The following is a 20,162-nucleotide window of genomic DNA, read 5'->3' as shown; positions in this document are numbered from 1 at the left end:
ATCATATTGTGTCTACCCTTGGAAACACAGCATTGTAAGAGGAAGCATCTTTTTCCTGATCTCAGGATGGGAAATAAAACAAAATTACCATCACCTGCATTAGTTTTTGAAAACTTAAGTGTTCAAGATTATAAAAGAGCATCCAATCAATTTTAATATTAGATCATAGTTTGCAAATTGGATGTGCTGCCAAGTTTCCAAAGGGGAATACAGGACTCCCTCAAACACTTCTTTGAACAGAGGTTTTAGCAAGTCAAGTGCAGAGTGAGATGGCACACAGAACCCATCAGCTGTGTTCCAGATGACACCAGGATTCAAAAGACCCCTACAATGGGCACAGTCACAGGAGAGGGCCTGACTTCAGAAGGAGCCCTTTAAATAAAGAACAGTCAACACATACCTTCACCAGTGGCCTTTTCCTCCTTGCATTCCCACTGGCTCTGTGTGAGCAGTCAGCTAAAGTAGCCTGGAGTGGACACCACTGAGTGTCCCAGGTAACCCCAGAATGAAATAACATGGCAAAGCAGCTTTCTTGAATGGCTTTTCTGATGATAAACTGTGAGCAGGGGTGCAAATCCTGTGGCCACACAAACCTAAATCAGTACCCAGCATCACACTGGGAATTTTGTTACTTCAGCAAGTGGGTAAATCAGTGCTACAGAAAGCCAGAAAGCCACCTCAGCTCCAGCCAAGGGCAAGAGTGCATGGACCATGGCTCTTATCTTGTAAGCCCTGGTGCAGCTACAGATCTTTGCTCAGGTATTGGCCCAATTAGTGACCCTGGAGCTGAAGCATCCTTCCATCCCACACGTGCCTGCCACACCACACGATCCTGCTGTCAATGCAGCTCTTAATCCACCCTGGGGCACTGGGCCAAGGGGAGTACACAGCTCACCCCAACCTACTCAGACCTGCACACACACCAGCATCTGAACCCCCAAAGCGAGGGGGAAGAGACAAAGTTACACAGGGGAAAATGGGGAAGACTGGAAAGGAAAGTGGGATGGACTAGGAATTGAAGAAGAGGTAAAGCTAAATAATTGTAGTGTGGGATTTTTTAATTACTTGTTTTTAATTATTTTGAAATGAGTGTTTCCGTGGCTCCACATTATCAAAGGAGAAACCTAGATTAAGAACAAAGTAAAGATGAGTAAGCAGTGTTAAAAAAAACCCAGCAAGTAATTAACTGGCAGTTCATGCTGTGAATCACTGAGTTTGGAACAAACTCACCCACATCTGTTGATAAACTTCATTAACTGAAAAAATGATACTGAAATGAATGGCATGCTGCATGCACAATGCCTGTGTTCTGCTTAGATACCTAAACTGCAAGGACACCTGAAAACTCAGAGGCTCAGAGATTGTTCCAGTTATTTTGGGAGAACACAGATCACACCTGAGGCTCACTTCCAAAGGGAGGCTGGCACATAATCAAGAGGCGTAACCTCCCAATTAAATATCAAACTGGTGAACAGTTTGCAGCCTGCAATAAGCTCCATTCGTGGAAAATTGAATTTCTAGGACCAGCTACTGAGTCAATGAGAGAAGCGTAGGCAAAGGGGTTTTTAAACACTGATGTCTGTCAGACAGATGGCTGCAACAATTTATTCCCTGTTGGTGTTAACTATCACATCTTGCTGCTGCTTTTAAAGATGAGCTGCACAGGATTTCAACACACAACACAAAACAATTTCCAACAATTTTCATGTTAATTACTTTTGATATGCCCACTTAGACCCCTAGATCTGGAAGTGCTCTACAAACAGTGTGTGTAACATCCCTGACATGGGAACAGGAAGCACAATCAGCTGAAAGGCAGCTCATACCCAGCTGCTCCTGCACTCACTCACCTCACTGCACAGAGTGGGCAGACAGCAGGGCAGCTCTCCTCAGTTCCTGTGCAGGAGGCTGCTGCCTCCATGGCTCAGCACAGACATGGACAAATTACCTTTTCCAGATGACCCTTCCCTGCTCTCACATCCCCCTCTACCTTAGGCAGCCTCAGTCAAGCATGAGATCACCTCACCCACATCTGATGGAAGCTTCAAATTTTCCACAAGGAAGCACTAAGTCCCTCCTGACAGTGACAGCAGAGACCAGAGATGAGAGGACTGAACAACATTTCCCTGTTCAACAGCAGAAGCAGCCACCATTCACTGGGTGTTGGCCTGATGCATTTCAGGGTGCATCAGGACTTTCAAATACCAGAAGTTTAAATTCCCTAACATCTCAGTACCATGTTTCTCACCCGTCTTCATTGGCTTTAAGAATACAGTGTCCAAAAGGACACAAGCCTTTGAGTTTCCTGTAAAACCAGTGCCTTACTTTAAAATTTAAAAAAACCAAAAAACCTGCAAAAGCCCAAACCCAGCCAATCAACAAACCAAGAGATACCCTGGAGTACAGAAGTTTGAGTGGATCCACATACTAATAAAATTTTATGATGTGGATTAGGCTAGTCTACTAATGACCGATTTATTGTCTATACATACTGGAGAATCTCATATTCATTGAGATAATCCTTTTATTCCCTCACCATGACTAATTTCCTCTTGCAGAACACCCTTAGAAATGAGACACTAGTAAGTAAAAACCTATGATGTCTGGAGTCTGCTTAAAGGACCTCAGCTTCCAGTGGGACTGCAAATAATTTCAGTAATAGGCCCTTCCAGAACGCTTTTCATTACTTTCTTCATTTGTCAAGTTACTTGGGGGAATAGTTATTACAATTTAGAGACCACAAGCCCACAAGAAACAGAAATGAACCAACTTCTGAAGATACATTAATCAGTAGAAATCTGACAGGAATACATTTAAGACTAAGAGAAGGTATAATGCCAAATCTTTATTAGTTTTATTTGAACTAATTGACTTCATCACAAAGCTGAAGAATCTAAACTAAATAGCATAACTTTTTTCTCAAAAGAAAAGCAAAATGTGCTTCAGGAACATTGATTCTTCAGGTTTTTCAGGCTGCATTAGGACTCCTCCTGACTCTAGCTTTTAGCATGAACTGTCCTGCTCTCAAGGTGCTTTCAGGCTTGCAAACACAGTATGAAACCAGAAAAGGCTCCTGTGCAAGGAATTTTAAAAGGAACACTTAGAATCCTAAATAGTCAGTAGCTCAAATTCTTCACTAAAACCCCAAGAAACGATGGGGAAAATAATCCACAGCTGTGCCTTACCTCAAGCAGCCAGAGGTGTTCTTGAAGACCGTTGTCCACTCGGCGTCGCGCGGCTTGGAGTCCTCGTTGGGCTCGCTCTCCCAGCCCGAGTGCGGGATGATCACCTCGTTGGTCAGCGTCTGCAGACCGTGGTTGATGATGACCATCTTCAGGGGCTCGTAGGAGGATAAATTCCACAGGGTGCCTGCAGGGGATTATTAAATAACCAGAGAATAACGACTGTATTGAATCCGTACGCTAAAGAGAATCACAGGATTCACAGAGAAGTGCTTGGAGGTTAAATCATAAAACTAAACAAGAAGGCGAAGCAACTTGATGAGATGCTAGACCAGAACCAGCTTAGGAAAAATCCCACAGCTTCTTCAACAGAGCACAAAAGCACTTTTATCAAGACATGGATACTGTTGAACTCATCAAGCCCTACACAGAGCACGTAAAAGTGATTGATGTACTACTGGAGATTAATAGGATTTCTCTGCTGTATACAAATTGTGTTACACTTTCAAGTCTAACTATGCCTCAAAAAGTAAAAATTCATCCAGTGAAGCAAAGTATATTGAGCAATTCCTAGGAGAGATGAATTTCTGGAGGATCACTGATCTTATGCTTATCTTCTTCACAAGATAATATTTCATTCAAGTCTCCTCTCTATTATTTATTTTCACATTTTCCTGTCACAAGCAATATCTGTGTTCAAATCTCCTGGTGCCACAAACATATGATTTCTTGAAGAAGCTGGAAACCAGAACTCCACTGTCTTTTCATTTTTACCTCAATTATGAGCCAAAGCAGACAGAAGTCAAACATCAAAACTGAATAGCAGAACAACAGCTTCATAGCTGCAAAATACCCAGTGTTAGATAAGTGATACAGCCTCCCAGCAGACCTGTATCAGTGTCCTGACAGTTATTACTCATCAGAGTGGGACTGAAACAGAACGCTCACTTCAGAGAGAATTTCTGCATAGACCCAGCCTGGTACCATCTGAGAACTGTCAGTAACAACACTTGGAGGGAGCCAGACACACGCTTTTGGTCTCCAAGAAAACGTGTCAGTTCTAGCAAAATTTTCAGACAGCCCAAACAGAAAACCCAGATTCCCCAAAACACACAAGGAATCTTTCCTAAAGGGATCAAATATCAACCTGAGGTCCCTGTGTTACAACAACTATGGACGTGTGCAGATTACAGTGCATACTGTAAATCCCCACCTCATTGTGTATACATCTAAAAACCACAACAGAACAACAGAAGTGCAACCTTTTGTTTCAGCGCCTTTCAATCTTTCCTGGAGCAGTGATGTAATCTGTTACTTCTAGAGTGAAACTACAGAGGCAAATTTTACTGCTTGAGAAGAATAAGGCAGATAAGTAAAATGTCAAGAATACCTACAAAATTTCCAAGATCTCTAATATTACAGGAATGTATGAAATTTTACCAGTGCTAAACCCTCTTGCTTGTTTTAAGAATTAGAGATTTGTGTCTAGACTTCAATACCTTCAACCACAGCATGTAAAATAAAATCACCACCTCCAAACTCTTCCTATATTCTCATTCACCAGAGGTTATTTCAAGAGACTAAATGCAACTGTGGATTCAATAGAGTTCTGACTGGATTGCAGCACCATCCTGCCCATCTACCACCAGCTTTGATGCTGTATAACCCCACCCTGACCAAGAGAACCACCTGCCCCTATGGAACAGCTCCTCTACATACACAGAATTTTTATCAAGGGGCTGGCTGTAAGGTATGCAATGAACTATTTAGGGCAAACACAATTTGATGGTAAATCTCAGCGAGTGACTACAAAACAAAGGGAACTGGAGTTACACAGAATCTTTCCTCCACCTTCTTTGATGAAAACTCCCCCAGCATTTTACAAGATTTCAATTTCTCATCTGCCTCCCATCTCCACAATCTTTCAAAACAATAAACTGAAGAAGAATAAAAGACAGCCTTACTATTTAAAAATTAGTGCAAACACTTCAAATTATTCAAAAGGTCAAAGCACTTAAATTTATAATATTTTCCTTGATGGCTGCATAAGGAAATAGAAAAGAATCCCTCTGTTGAACAGCATTTAGCAAGGGAAAATGCACAGCACTTGAAAGAAATGTAGCACAAGATAAACAGAGGTGAGGGAGTCCTGTGGTTCCAAAGACAGAGAAAAAACTTCAGGTTGAACACTGACTTCATGGAGAAAATATTTCACAGGAAAGGATATAGAAAATAAACACACTGACAGTACATTTTTCTTGTTCAAAATTATGAAACAAAGAGCTCTAAATCCAAGCATCCTTTCTGCACTAGAGAAAACAAATTCTATGGAAAAGTCACTGATAGTGACAGCCTTTAGGTTAAAGGAACAAATTCAGATCTAACTGTAGCATTTAGGAGCACAAAAAAAAAGAGGAGGGAAAAAATGGATGCAAATTTGACATCCATCTTTAAATATCATTCCCTGATACTATTAGCATAACACACCAATGTTTCAACAAGCTGGAAACACTGTTTTTAAAACTCGAATCAATTCGAATGAACAGCACTCAGGAGAAATCATGTCACTAACAGAGCAGCACAAGGTGCACAGGTGTCACTAACACAGCAGCACAAATCTAAATTTTCCATGCACTTTCACTACAAGCCTTGGCCTTTTTAACCACAGACTGCATGAGCTTTAGGACTAAGAGAAAGATGAAGTACTGCTCCTCAGAAGATGAACATGATGACTAGCAATCTGTATTTTATTCATAAATACTGTGAGTAATGTACTTATGTACTTCTAGCTTCAAGCATCAGCCCTGATTTTTCAACCTATAAAGCAGGAAAAATAACTACAAGCTTTTATTTAAAAAAAATCCAACATCACCAAGAAACTAGAAGCTGTTTAATTCCTTTTCTGTGGTTCATACCAGATAGTTTATCACTTGGAAAAATAAGCACTCTGTAACAGATTCCCTCAGGAATTCCCGTTGTGTGTTGGTCCAGGGGACATTTGTTTGACAGACTTGTTTCTATCAAAGTCCTGAAGATTGGAGCTGGGCTCCTGTCAGTAGTGGTCAAGTTGAGCACCTCAGTGTGACCTAATGTGTGACAAGGACCTTCTTCAGAGAAGCCCTGGAACAGAAAATGGAAGGAGAAAGCTCCTCTGAGATAAACAAGCTGAAGAGAGCAGGTACTTCTCCAAAGAGGAGTCTGAGCAGCTGACAGGACCTCAGCACACAGCAGTGCCCAGGGATGGGAGTTCTGAGAAGCTGATTTATCTGCAAGTTGCTATTCGAGCATTAGATCAAAATATTTCATCTGCAGAGCATTTTGAAGGTCAATCATTTTTCAATTATAACCAATTTGAAGAATCACGTCCTGCACCACTTAAAATCAGTGCAATGTCATTAAACAACAAAATTACTCCAACGTTCTCACAAAGAACAAAATTATTCATTAAAGCTACCAATTTCTGATTGCTTTTCAAAGAATGTAATAGAATTTTGGTCTTGCATATCTGATGGGAACATTTCCTCCACAAAAACCTTATCGCTCAAGATAAAACTTTTGTAGCTTTCCCAATCAGAACAGATTTAATTCCTTATCAGTTTAATCCTCATTTCTCTATTTTTCTCAAGAAAATGATCCACTGAGAGTACAGCAGTACAGCTACAAGCCTAGCAAGAAATGAAGGAAGACTTTTATGGAGTATTTCAACACAACTCTACTCATGATTTACTTATGGACACTCTAACACTTAAATCAAGCTTTCCTCAGTGCAGTAGCTAAGAAACATTTTGTAACTCCACATTTCAAAAAGAAAGAGAAGTGAGATCTGTGGTATTTTCTGAATGTATCTTTGAGTTTAGAAGGCAGTTTTTGCATACTTCACAGATCTCTGACTTCAAGGGACATCATTTGCAGGTATGTCAAGAACACCTGGTAAAACAGTGATGGCACTAACTCAAGGAAATTTTTCAAATTCTGCTAAAACCAGTGCTATCTGTAAGAAAAAAACCCTACAGACTGGCTTAATCTAGCAGCAGTGGTGTATCAGTACACTCTGCCTGCTTCCAAAATTTAAGGTCAGAACAGCTGTCTAACTTCTCCAAAGGTGCATCCTGGGAAGTGCTCAGGTGAACACACTCCCATCACAGTCAGACCCACTTGTTCAGCACTGATGCCACACACATCTGATTTCTCCCTCAATGCTGCATCCACCTCTTGGGTGTTTTTAACCCATTGGTGTGGCTTTTCCCCACTGCATTCACAGTGACCAGACCCAGCTGTGGCTGCTGCATCTGATCAAGCAAAGGAGAAGACATGGAGCTGTCAAGGACTGACTCTCACATTAAATGCTAATGATGGTCTCTTGCCTGAAAGCCCTGCCTCAAACAGGGTGTCCTACTGTGTGCACCCAGGTGCCTCCTGTCCTGCAGGCAGGCACTGTTCCACAGTCAGAGAAACAAAACTTCAAGCCTAGAACTGCTCTTGAATTCAGACGACTGAATTATTTAAACTTCTTTAAATTACTTGAATCTCTCTGGAAAGCAGGATTATTTTATCATTTGTCCTTAGCTGGGATGACCAGCTGGTGATTACTACTGAGCTTTTGAAAAGCAGCCAGTATTGAGTTAAAGAAAGATTAAACTGTAGAAAAATCAATGTGTCATACCAAACTTGAATTTGGAGCCTGTTAAAAGAAATAAACACAAACGCTGTATGCTGTTGTATTTTTTTTTCTTTTTCCTAATGCATTGCTAATGAAGTCCCCAGACATTTCACTCCAGACAAACTGAAAAACTTTCATGGCAAAGGTAGGCTCTGGTTTATCACTAGGGAGAAGCACCCAGATAGGAAGTCACGATTCCTACCAGGAGAACATGGGAATTGTGATCTGAATTTCTGAGGCTGCAGAACACAGTCCTTTTACAGCAGCCCTGCCTGAATGCTCCCTCTGCACTCTTGTTTCTCTCTGCTGACTTTTGGAGCTCATTTTACAAATGGACAATTCCACATTATCAGCCAGAGCTTTGAACACGGACTGCAAGTACAGCAGCACCAGCCACAGAGGCATTGCTGGAATATTCTTCCTTTCTGTGCTGATGCTTGAATGTCTCACACCGGATCTGGTGATATCATCTTAGAAGGGGAATGAAATTATTCCTGGTTAGGTGGAGATTAAATGCACATCATCTGTTACTGGACATCTGTTTAGGTTAATACCCTTAGTATTCCTGGTGTTTTTGAGTAAGGGAAATAAAGAGCTCTAAGTAACAAAAGCCAAGGTGGAATAAAAATACTACATTTAATTGGCAAAAACTACTGCCAAATAAAATGCATTTGAACTCTAAAGCTAATTAAGCAACGGGAATTCAAAGCAATCGCCATTTACAGTGAAAAGGAAAAACATCCACTTTGCTTTTGCCATCTTAGAAGTGACTGATTACCACCTAGCACTATAATGATATTCCTTCAGAGTAAATTATAGACTGACTTCTTTCTTGAATCTAAGGAAATAAATTTATTGCTTCTCAGCACTCCAGAAATGAGTGTTGATTAAACTAGAACAGTAGATAAACAGATATTCTTTATTAAAAAAAATAAAGTCTACCATTGCATTAAATGAGTGCAACAAATGGAATATAAATACCACCTGCAGAGCTTCCATGTTGAGGCAGAGCACAGACAGCTCTCAAAGCACAACCAGCACGTGCCACTCAGAGGTTCTGTGACAAAACAGACAGCTCTCCCTTGCCAGCTCACTGGAAAAAGGCTGGAAAAATATCCCTGCTAGTTTCAACACTGTATATTTAGACCTAGTTTGCTAAATAGCCTGTAATGGCTGTGGAAGAACAGATGGAACACCCAAGGCCACTGTTCATCTCAGAGAATTATAATTACCAGTAAAAACTTAAAGAGAGCTACTATAATTTTTGAGGAAATTACAGAATTATGATGTTTACCTCTAATGGCTTAATCAATGTTTGCAATAGGGTCTACCTGCACAAGCCAACACTGATAAGGCAGCTAAACAGTTTCAGCCCTGGACCCATTTTCATCCTCACAAAGCTTTCAGAACAAATTCTGTTCTGGCACAGAAATTCATCGGAACTGCTCTGGTCTCCATCCAAACATCCCCTGCGGCTTCTGAGAAGAGAAAGGGAAATCCATTTCACTCCTCATGATTTATGGGAGACTGAAGAACAATATCTTTCTCCTTACTTTAAGAGCTGACATACTTTTCCACCCTTTCCCACTTAATGGCTGAACTTTGAAACTTGGCATATACTTTATTGCTCTTTTTGGATGATGCCCAAGACTAAGTTCAAATAAAAACACGTTAAATAATGGAGCTGTAAGTGCTTGAAAACTCCCTGCAAATTGTGCACGAATTCAGTAACCTGAAATTTAATTCTCCCTTTTCCAACCTTAGCAACAAACAAATCTATGTCCAGATTAGCAAAAGCAGACCTTACACTCCCTAAAATCTGAGTTTTCCAGCCCAGAAGCTGCAACTTTTATACAGCCACAGGGTCCTCGGCACCAGGCTGGAAGTGTTCCTGACCAGACTGACTGTCCTCTAAATATGAGGGAGTGGGGACATGGCAGCAGGATTGTTTTATAAGAGATTAACAAAGAAAGATTTAACTCAGTGTATCTTACCTATCTACAACGTGCTGAGGGCACTGCACATTACCTGTCAATGGAGCAGCTGTAACTCATTTCAGCTCCAGTACCCCAAAGCACCTGGTAATGCATGCCACACCCAAGGAGCAGCACCCATCTCTCAGCAGCCAGGGAATCCCAAGTGCACCACACACACAGAGATGATCTCAATCCCCTCCTGAGGGGCACGTGTCAGGCTCTCACTCCACAAACGTGGTGCAGCTACAGAAATTCTCTAAGTGGTCTAAATTCTCCTTCAGTGCTGTAACCTCCCGGAATTCTTGTTCCTAGAGCTCAAAGAACTGTTCTAAAGACTAATTCATTAACAAAATCACAGACACTGACCTGTAATTAGCTCTCTGACTTCCATGTCGTTTGTTTTTCGCAACAGCCTGATCAATGCAGGGATCCCATCACAGTTCTTTATGGCCACTTTGTTTTCATTATCCTTCCCATAGGAGATGTTTCTGAGAGCCCCGCAGGCCTTACGATGGACCTCGGGCTTTGGATGATCCAGCAGGCCCACCAGGATGGGGATGCCCTTGAGGTGCCTCACGTCCTTTTTGATTTTGTCGTTCTCGTAGCACAGGTGCTGCAGGTAGGCGGCGGCGTTGGACTTGACGGGGTCGATGGGGTGGCTGAGCATGGCGATGACCTCGGGCAGGTCGGGGTCCCTCCAGCGCGGGTCCTTGCGGATGCTGTCGATGGACGGCGAGCGCTTCCCCAGGCGGTCGATGCTGGCCATGCTGCCGCGCTCCGGCTGCGCCAGCGGCGCCGCGTAACCCCCGTGCAAGTACGGGATCCTCTCCTCAACCATCTCCGTCTCAATGGGGTCATCGTAGCCCCTGAGAGAAACAACGGTCCCAGGACAAAGAAAGGGGGGAAAAAAGAAAAACACAACGCACATTTAAACACTGAATAACTCGGAGTCAACACACAGATTTCACATTTCAGCCATGAGCAAACATTTTAATATCACAAACATTACTGGGCAGCATATTTACAGTTTTCAATAGTTTATTTGGAGTAACTTGAAAATTAACCATAGCTGAGCTCTCAGCAGTGATGGGACTCCAGCACAGTGTTTGTTTGGCTAGCAATGAAATGATGACAGGAACTGCAAGCCATCAAACAGATTGCTTTCATTTTGGTCACTTAGCAAAGCAATTACAACAGAGCTGGATTACATTTAGTAGGAAACACTGATCTTCATTAATGCTGCTACTTCTGCAACAAACCAAAACTCTAATTAGGGGCATTCAAGGCCTGGGCAGGGACCACAGATATATTTCAGCAAGTCTGACAAGTTCCACTACATTTCCATGTTGATGCTCAGACAAGCATACTCTAAACACTACTCTTAATCAATATTGCCATAAACCACCCTCTTATAGATGTATTTTTTCAAACCAGCAGCAGCCTTTTGCCTTACAGTTTTTTCCTGGACAGGTTTGCTACTGTCTCAGTATTGCAGTTAGCTCAGTCAAGCAAGTGGTTCTAATTGCTACAAAATGTTTCTTAAAATCTTTCATCTAAAGCACTGAGTGATGTTATTGAACCATTTCTGCTGTCATGCTGAAGTATAGGCTATTAGAAGTCAGGAAGAAAACGGAACTTGCTGTCATCCCAAAGGGACTGATAATTAAACTGGGCTCTGGGGAGAAGAGCAACCAGAGGTGGAGACTGAACTTAGTCTCGTACAATTAACGCTTTTAATGTTAAAAGTGCCTCTCCTGACTTTACGTTACTTTAATTGCTGTTCTAAACCATAAACTGAATGAAAGGATAGAAATGGGCAAGTATCCAAAACCCAGAATGGATCTGAAGAAATCCTTTTATTGATGCAGTTATTTGTATATGTATAATTCAGCAGTTGCTCTACACAGTAATTTACACTCTCTGGACAGTTGTGTTTTCTGTTACAGAACAAAGCTGTTTCCATCACTCCAAGCAGAAAGCAACAACACTGAAACAATTTACGTCTGTGAATGCACACAGGGCAGAAGGAATAACAAAACCCCTTAGCTACTCCTGAAAATTCTGTTTTTACAAATGCAAATTTGTGATAACCAGCATTAAAACTGCAACAAATTCTAATTTCTCAAACCCATCCTCATGTTAAATTCTATTTCACTTCACAAAAGCAGCAGAAGATTAATTTTAATAATTGCACAGCTGTTCCTTGCTTGACTTGGTAACTCACAATACAGAACATCTCAGTCCTGTGAGCTGCCCACAAGATAACTGTGCACCACCTCAATTACACCTGCACAATTAAGTTTCTCTCTCCTCCTCATCCGTGCAAGTACACAAAGATAATTGCTGTCTTGGGATGCAGTTTGTTTGTTTTATTTCCACAAAGCCTTCCAAACAGAACCACACAGATGGGCCAGTCTTCCTCATGTTGTATCCTCTTCTCTTTGCCACACAAAGCTCCTTGGTCTCATTACATTTGTCAAAAGAAAACTTCAGAGTTAGAACTTCAAATGCAGCACTGTCATGACCAAAGAGTACCACACAAGTCTTGTACCAACAGCACTAATTTTAATTGTCAGTCACTACTTATTAAATATGAGTGGAAATACCTGAAGTCAAGAATTTATCATTAAAAAGAAAAATTAAATAAGATGACAACCTTGCTTTAAAATAAGACAGCATCTCTCAACAATCGATAGAAAAGAGGATAAAAACAAAAACCTGCACTTGCTGGAATAAGCCCTCACAGGCCAGATCCAACATTCCTCTGAGGATGAAACAGTGCTGAGAGCCACTGCTAATGCACCAGTGACATAACTCAATGACTGTACCTGGCAGCAAAGCAAAACACCTGTACACCTGAACTTGAAGACCCCAAATCATTATGTAGGAACTCAGATCCTGTACGAACCTAAGAGTGTACAAGGAAGCTCAGCCAAGGCAAGTATCACACTACTTCAGATTCACATGACCAAATGCACTGATCAAGGCTAGGGAAGGTTAAAAAAAACCAACAGGGGAAGCAGTTTACCAAAACAGGTCATCCATCTGCAGAGGAGCAGAACAACTGCTCGGGCAGAGCAAGGCAGAAGTGCCACAAGCCCCATCACCTCACCTTTAACAGAGGGCTGGAGGATCATACTGGCAGAGCAAGAAAGCCAAAAGCAAGAATCTATCAGGGCATTAAACACACCCTGATCATCAACATATTTACACACTGGATGAGTAAAGAAATTCTCTTTCTGAGTCAGATTGGTGCAGGCTAAATGAGATTTTTCACTTGCACATCACTGGAGCAGCTAGGCTGGGAAGGAAAAGCCACTTGACACAGAACAGGACTACCAAGAGCCTCAGCAGATACTGCTCTCAGGAGACCAAGAGCTCTCTACTCTCAGGACTGAAGAGCTCTGGTGCTGTGCCAGGGGTGCTGACTGCAAGCATCTTGCCCTCTGTCTGCAGCAGGGCAGCCGAGTTTTTAGGATAGCATGGGTCTCACTAATCACCTGTCCCAGGGAATTGATCAAAACACATTCTAGCATAGTTAAAAACTGGGAGAGAGCTTGTGGATTTATCATCTTCCTTATGGCCTCAACATAGGCACATTTGAGTAAACAGGTGAAGGATTTAAACATTTAATCCTCAACAACAACTACAAGTGTTACATTCATTACAGTTTGCAGTTGGTGTCTGCTTTGGATAAAAGACCAGAAAGGCTCAGGATTTCAGCAGGAAACTTTGTGCCAAACACTGAGAGACGTAAAGACTTTGCAGAATGAGATTCTACTTTTGCCAGGCTCTGTTCCCGGATAGGATACACAGGGGGATTCAAAACTGGAGTGAATCCTCTGCTGAGACAAGCCTGAGTTATGGGCCATATGGTTAAAACACCAAAATCCCCTTAACTGGAGACACCTAAGAACTCAATGGATGAGCTGACTCGGGTTGCCTCCTGCCCCATCAAACTCTGTCATTCACCACCTTCTGCAACCAGAATATTATCAAACTGAATTCACACTAAGGAAGACACTCAGAAAAAAACCAAACATTTTTCAAACTGACCGCATTGCTTGCCTCACCCTGTTCTGCCCAGGCATGTCCATAAAATCCTGCCCCTAACTAGACAACATCCTAATGTTGCCCATAAACACTTGGAATGAGTGAATGTAGGCCAAAAGTGCTGACTTAAAGTTTTATTTACAATTACAAGCCTTTTTATTCTGTACCAAAAAAAACAGCAGAAGAAGAAGGAGACTGACATGTATGGTGTTACCAGCACTCTCACTGCCAATACACAACAGCAGCAAAAGACCCAGGGGTAAAGGTATTTAATCTAAAATCTGGCTCATTTCCTGGTAATAATAATTTGGACCATGAAGTTACCACCAAATACAGTCTCAGTATCTTAAATCTGGCTTCTGGCATAGATAATTTAACAGTAAAAAACTGTTTTGTTGTTGATTTAGTCAACATTAAAAATTTATATCCTGTCTAGTCTGGAACAGTAACACTCCAGAGCCCTTAGGGAAAACAGAGGTCCCATGAATGCTCATACAAGTGCAGAATGCAGTGGTCTACTCTGGGAAGAAATCACCACCCATGCAAGGAAAAGCTGAACAGAAGTTACTTAAATCAGTAAGATGAATTATGACTTGCCATTTCTTTCCATTTCTTTCTTTGTCTGTGCTTATGTCAATTTAATGATTAAGAAATATTCAAATAGTAGTAGGGAAGTTCCTGCTTCTCTTGCAGAAAAGGACTGTATATAAAACACCCAGCACACAGTAAAATTAGATGTTTTTAAAAACTATAATAAAACACTTTAGTATAATAAAGGGACCCTAGCAAATGAAGGAAAAAATGGCACAAACTCAATTAAAGATGTGTAAATACCTTCATAAGTAAACTTGAGTAACATTATATCAATACTATATACCCCAAATGCTTTTCTCTAACCCAAATTTATTATGCAACCTGACTTACACCAAACCAGAGCATAACTGAGGGGAAGAATAAGAAGTGCCAGGTGCTCTTCAGAAAGTGATCTATCTCACATGAGGAGAGACTCAGTATGAAGGAAAACAAGAAAGCCCAGCCACAAGCAATGATGAGCCAACAGGGGGAATATTTGCCTTTGTGCATTTATCTGAATTTGGAGATGTTTGGCACATTTTTCCCCAGTTTAAAATGAAATATAAGTAGCTTAAAATGAGGCTGGCGATGACAGAAGAAAAGCACAAATAGGTATTTATCTCTGTGATCAAATGGAGCAGGCAAGAGCTGGAAAGAACAATCTGTACTTGTAATCCCCCTGCCTAGGACCCCCTCCAGACACAGCTGGGCTCCTCATCACACAGGGAATCAGACTCACTAGCACAGATTCCCATGAGAAACCTCCACTCAAGCCCTCTCAGAACAGGAACTGACAATAAGGACTCTTATTTTACCTTTAAACTACTCCCTAATGAAGCAGCAGCTACTGGGAAGAACATGAGACAAAGGCTCAGAGAGTCATCAGTGCAGGAATTCTGCTCAGGACAGGGGATGCCCAAGCTGAAAGTTGATGCAACATAAAACAGCATCCAACAGAGATGTTGTTAAACCTGCTCTACACATTCTAACTCTTTGAAATCAAAAGTGACATCAATTAATCACATTCATTTAATCATTTTCACAGAAATAAGAATTTTAAAAAACTAGAGAGGAATAATAAATTAGCAATTACCCTCATCTAGTACAAAGCACTACTTGTAGTCTTTATTTTCTTGCAGATCAGTAGCATATCTGAAATGCAGGTTTATTGAATTGTTCAAGTATTTCTTTGAAATGTCAAAAAGTAACTGCTTATGAAGAGGCCCTCATACAATCTTCTTATGTTCTCAACAGCTAAAGTTTGCTGCCACAGTCAGGCTAATTATTTGTCAAAGCCTCTTGATCACATTAAATATGGAAAAAAACCTCATAGCAAAAGAAATGTAGAAGAAAAATTATGAATTGGTCCTATCCAAACTGCAAGGAACAATAAATCAAAGGGATGTTTAATAAAACCACGGAATTTTAAAATGCAAATGGGTAGGTTCTAAGAATATGTTTAATTATTCATTTTGCATACAGTTTGAAAAATGCTAATAAAAATTTAAAAGCGTTGAGGCCTGACTTCTTTTATCAAGAACTGTAAACTTGCTTAGTTCAGGGAAGCACAAATGCAAGTGTGATAGATTGAGCAGGATTCTGGCACCCACTGGGTGCAGGTATTTCCTTCAGCCCCACAAAACAGGGATGTGATTCCACTGCTAGGAAAACAGGTAAGCCTGCAAAATCAAAGATGCCACAATGGACTTGATGGGTGTTAGGGGAGATATGCCTTGACACCTTTTCACTGGCTTTTTTTTTTTAAACTCTCACAAGTATAGATGACAATTTGGAAGTGTTTGATTCTAGCTTTGCAATGAACTTCCAGAACAGGGAGGGAAAACAGAGCCACAAAATCATGAATGACATAACATCTCCAAGGAGGAGGACTCTGAGAGAACAAAAAGGCCAACACAAATCCCACCAACAACTGCTGCTGATGCAGCAAAGCCTGAGGTCAGAAATGTTAAATCTAAAGACTGTCTATACACAGAGACAGGTGAATCCAGGCTCTTTACAGCTCTGGAAACTATTCTAAATTAAAAGGAAAAGAATGAGAACTAAATCCATATCAAAACACGAATCACGAGGCTATAACTCCAAGCAGGCACATGTAAAATTTGTACATCCTTTAGAAAACAAAGTATTACAAGTTTTTCAGGTCTGTACAAGATGACTTTCAGCTGAGTAACAGGACTCTTTTCCCAAGCCTGGGGGTTCTTGGCTTTTTTTCCCAAATGCAAGAGCACATAGCTGTGAAACAGCACAAACAACTAATACAGAAAAGATGGCATAAAATAGAACATTCCTTAGAAACTGGGCTGAACCAGAAGTAATTTTTAACGTGTCACTTTAAACACAACACAGATACTCTTTTCTCCCCTTCTATAGGCACGGGACTAAGATCTGTGAGGTTCAGCATAACTGGTCAGAGAGCTGAGGGTGTGGGGTTAGCACAGGATCTGGGCTGAGGCTGTCATACACCTCTCAGGACAGCTTGGCATCCCTTCACCACCCGGGATCAGCTCATCTGCAACCCCAACAAGCTGTTCAAAGCTTTTGTTTGGCAGATGTGCACACAACCAGACCTGTCAGGAGTCTCACAGATCACAAACCTCTCTTTTCACCTTGCTAGTGTGGGACAGCTCTGGGACAACACAGTACATTCACAACTCTTTTTTAGGAAGTAGGGAAAAAATAACTTAGTCTTCTTGAACAAGGTCATCTTTCTGTCTAAATTCAACCTGAACTAAGCAGCCCAGAAGCACTGAAAGGGTCCTTGGGCCCCACCTCTCCCTCTCCTTCCATATTTTGTGTGTGTTTTCCAGTAATTTATGGGCTGTCAAGTAATGTCAGAACATACCAGATCACAGAATTTGAATGTACATGATCAAAAAAGTAAAAGCTGCAGAACAGCACAGTGAAAAACAAACAAGTTTTACCTTCCTTTGTGAGGCCTTCCCCTCTCTGGCACACCCGCAGACGTCCTCCTGTTGACAGTGGAGTAGTCTGGATCCAGTTCATAGCCCTCATCATCCACTCCCAGGCTGCGGTTGTCATCCTCCAGTCCGTAGGGCTCTGGCTGGAAGCGCTCGGGCTGGGAGCGGTTCAGGTCAACGCTGCTGCTGCCCACGGGCACCTGGGGCTGGGCCACGGGCCCGTAGTTGTCCCTCCTGCTGGGCAGGGTGAAGCTGCCATCGTCGGGCCGGTAGGTGCCCCCGGGCACGTAGGCGTAGCGGGGCCGGTAGCCGACGCCCCGGGACAAGCTGCCGTAGCTGTCCGAGAGGTCCCCGTAGCCGTCGTGGCCGATGTAGGGGCGGTACTGGCCCTCGTGGCCCTCGGGGTAGGAGTCGTTGTAGCTGTTGTAGGAGCGGCTCAGCGTGGACGAGGCCTGGGGGGGGATGAAGCGCTCGCCGTTCTTCAGGAACCTCCTGTCGATGGAGTCCGTGTAGCTGCCCATGGGCGAGGAGCCGTCCATGGCCGGGAGCCCGTCCGGCCCCAGCGGCACCTGCCGCACCGTCCTCGTGGTCACTGTCTTCACCATCTTGGTGACCTGGCAGGAAGCAGCGAGGAAATAAATGTGTTAATGCTCTCCTTGCTGCATAATGTGGTGAGACACGGGGAGGTGGAGGAGCGGAAGGGGGAGAGAGCACCGCAGAGCAAACTCCTGTGCTGTGCCTGTAACACCAGCACAGCCATCAGCTCACCTGTTAGCTTTCGGAATGAACAGTGGAAAAATACTTTGAAAAAAGCACTCTGGGCTCTCACTACCAAATCAAAAGCACTGCAGCCATGTGACAGCACATGGAAACAGCACAAAGTCATTATGCCAGTTCCATTTACCCTAAAATGATTTCAGGAGACCTCAGTCCTAAGAGAAAACTTTATCATGTTGTGGAGCCACAGCCTGGCCTGCCACAGCTACAGCATAAATACCACATCACATTCTCTAGTTTAACAAAAATAGAATTATGTGCTTCTGCGTGATCTGGATCAAGTTTGCACCTCTGCGTAATTTGATGGAGCTCAAATCTGGCAATAATATTTAGGAAACCATGATCTCAAACAGAGAAGTTTTGGGCTTCAGGATTGTGGACAACACACCAGCTTTCTCTTTTAAGATATTCTTACATCCACCAATCACCACACAAACCCAACAGGAAGCTGTTGTCATTATTTTGGTGACTAACAAATTTGCAATAATGAACACTCACACCACACTGCTTTTGCAATTGCAGCTACCTAAACATCCTAGACAAGCTTGTTTAAAACACTGGAGTGTATCTGCACACAAATACAGCTTTATCTTTACTTCCATAAATCACATTTCATTTCAAAACAGAATTCGCAAAAACTGAAAATAGCAAATGTCCAGAGGGCTCTTGTATTCAGGGTTCCTTGCTGAAGGGTAAGAACAAAGAGTCCTTAAAACTTTGCAAGAACCATCTGTCTTTGTGGCAAAGGTCTGGTAATCTGTTTAGGCCAGTGCTGGACAAAAGCCACTGCATTTACAAACTAGCAAAGGGCCTTCTTGTTTGGGTTGGTATCTGGGTTCCATCAACTTCTGTACTGCCGTCCAGAGTGACCAGCAAAAGCTCTTTTGGGAAGAATAAAAAATCCAGCAAATGCCAGCCTATCCTTGGTAGCCCCAACCCTGAAAATATTACTTCAACCTATAGAAAGTTACCCTAATCCTAGTAAGTGCTGAATTTTCAGTCCAACCAAGCAAAAAACCAGCACATCCACAAAGATGAGAGGGAGAATCAACCTACCTGACAGCATTACACACACCAGGGGAAGAACACAAAATTGGTAAAAGGTATTTGGGGTTTCTAAGATATTACAAACATAAATAAGCATCAGCAAATGACACTTTCCTTCATTTAAGTCTCAGAATGAAATGCTACATTCAAGGGATATGTTAACCACAACATGTATCCCTGAATTGCTCAGTGGCTCTGAAGTCCAAATAAATATTTTGACCTATGGCCTCCGATTTAAACATTTAGATTGGCAACAGATTAGCCAAGCTACTGCAAAGCAAAATAATTCGACTACATCTCTTGAAATGGCTCCAGACATGTCCTCTAGCCAGATGTTTTCACACAGAAACCCCAAACAGAAAAAAGATTCACCCAAACAGCATTTCTTTTCCTACACACATCTGTGAGCAAATGATACTTCAACATAATGAAGTAATGAAATCCTACAAGACTGAAAGCGGCACAAATGCCTCTCCACCAGCAGTGTAATTAACAGCAACACGATGCTGAATGCAGCACAGCCAGGTACCAACATGACCTCAGTATCTAATTTGAGCCAGAGCTGAAAGAATTTTCCTCATCAATACAAAGGGATTTCCTCATCAAGTAAACATCAGGAAAGATGCTATCCTTCCATGCCTGAGTCTTTTCTCCTTTTTTTCAAAGCATACATTTTAATAACTGGAAGAAAGGAAACCAGAAACTCAAGATTTATTTAATGACATACAATCCAACAGGGGTTTTTGTTTGTTACCTGTGTACAATACTTCTCCCTTCTGCTCAGTTGTCAGCGTGACCACTGTCACAGCTTTTATAAACTCAGCAGTGAGAGGACAGAAAGAGAGCTGGCAGTTTACAGTAGCTCTTTGTGAAGTGGATACACACAAAGCAACACAGCTCAGTGTTCTCCTACTGAAGTCAAACAATACTTTTATTCAAAGTACCATATTCATAA

The 20,162-nt window shown here is 42.0% G+C and overlaps 1 protein-coding gene across 8 annotated transcripts in view; it reads right to left on the bottom strand.

The window, feature by feature from the left end:
• ARVCF (ARVCF delta catenin family member) overlaps positions 1–20,162 on the bottom strand; it is a 246,679-nt gene that overhangs the window by 60,526 nt on the left and 165,991 nt on the right. For all 8 annotated transcript variants that reach the window (XM_036393092.2, XM_054516766.1, XM_036393091.2 and 5 more), the window contains 3 exons: positions 17,387–17,997; positions 10,185–10,684; positions 3,186–3,369 (listed from right to left, as the gene is read on the bottom strand). In XM_036393092.2, coding sequence (XP_036248985.1) covers positions 3,186–3,369; positions 10,185–10,684; positions 17,387–17,997 — 1,295 coding nt within the window. The remainder of the gene's footprint in view (positions 1–3,185; positions 3,370–10,184; positions 10,685–17,386; positions 17,998–20,162) is intronic.

This window comes from Molothrus ater, chromosome 18 (genome assembly GCF_012460135.2).
Source record: "Molothrus ater isolate BHLD 08-10-18 breed brown headed cowbird chromosome 18, BPBGC_Mater_1.1, whole genome shotgun sequence".
NCBI classification, from domain to species: domain Eukaryota; kingdom Metazoa; phylum Chordata; class Aves; order Passeriformes; family Icteridae; genus Molothrus; species Molothrus ater.
Note: the sequence above shows the minus strand (reverse complement) of the source record. Positions and strands in the feature narration are given on the sequence as shown.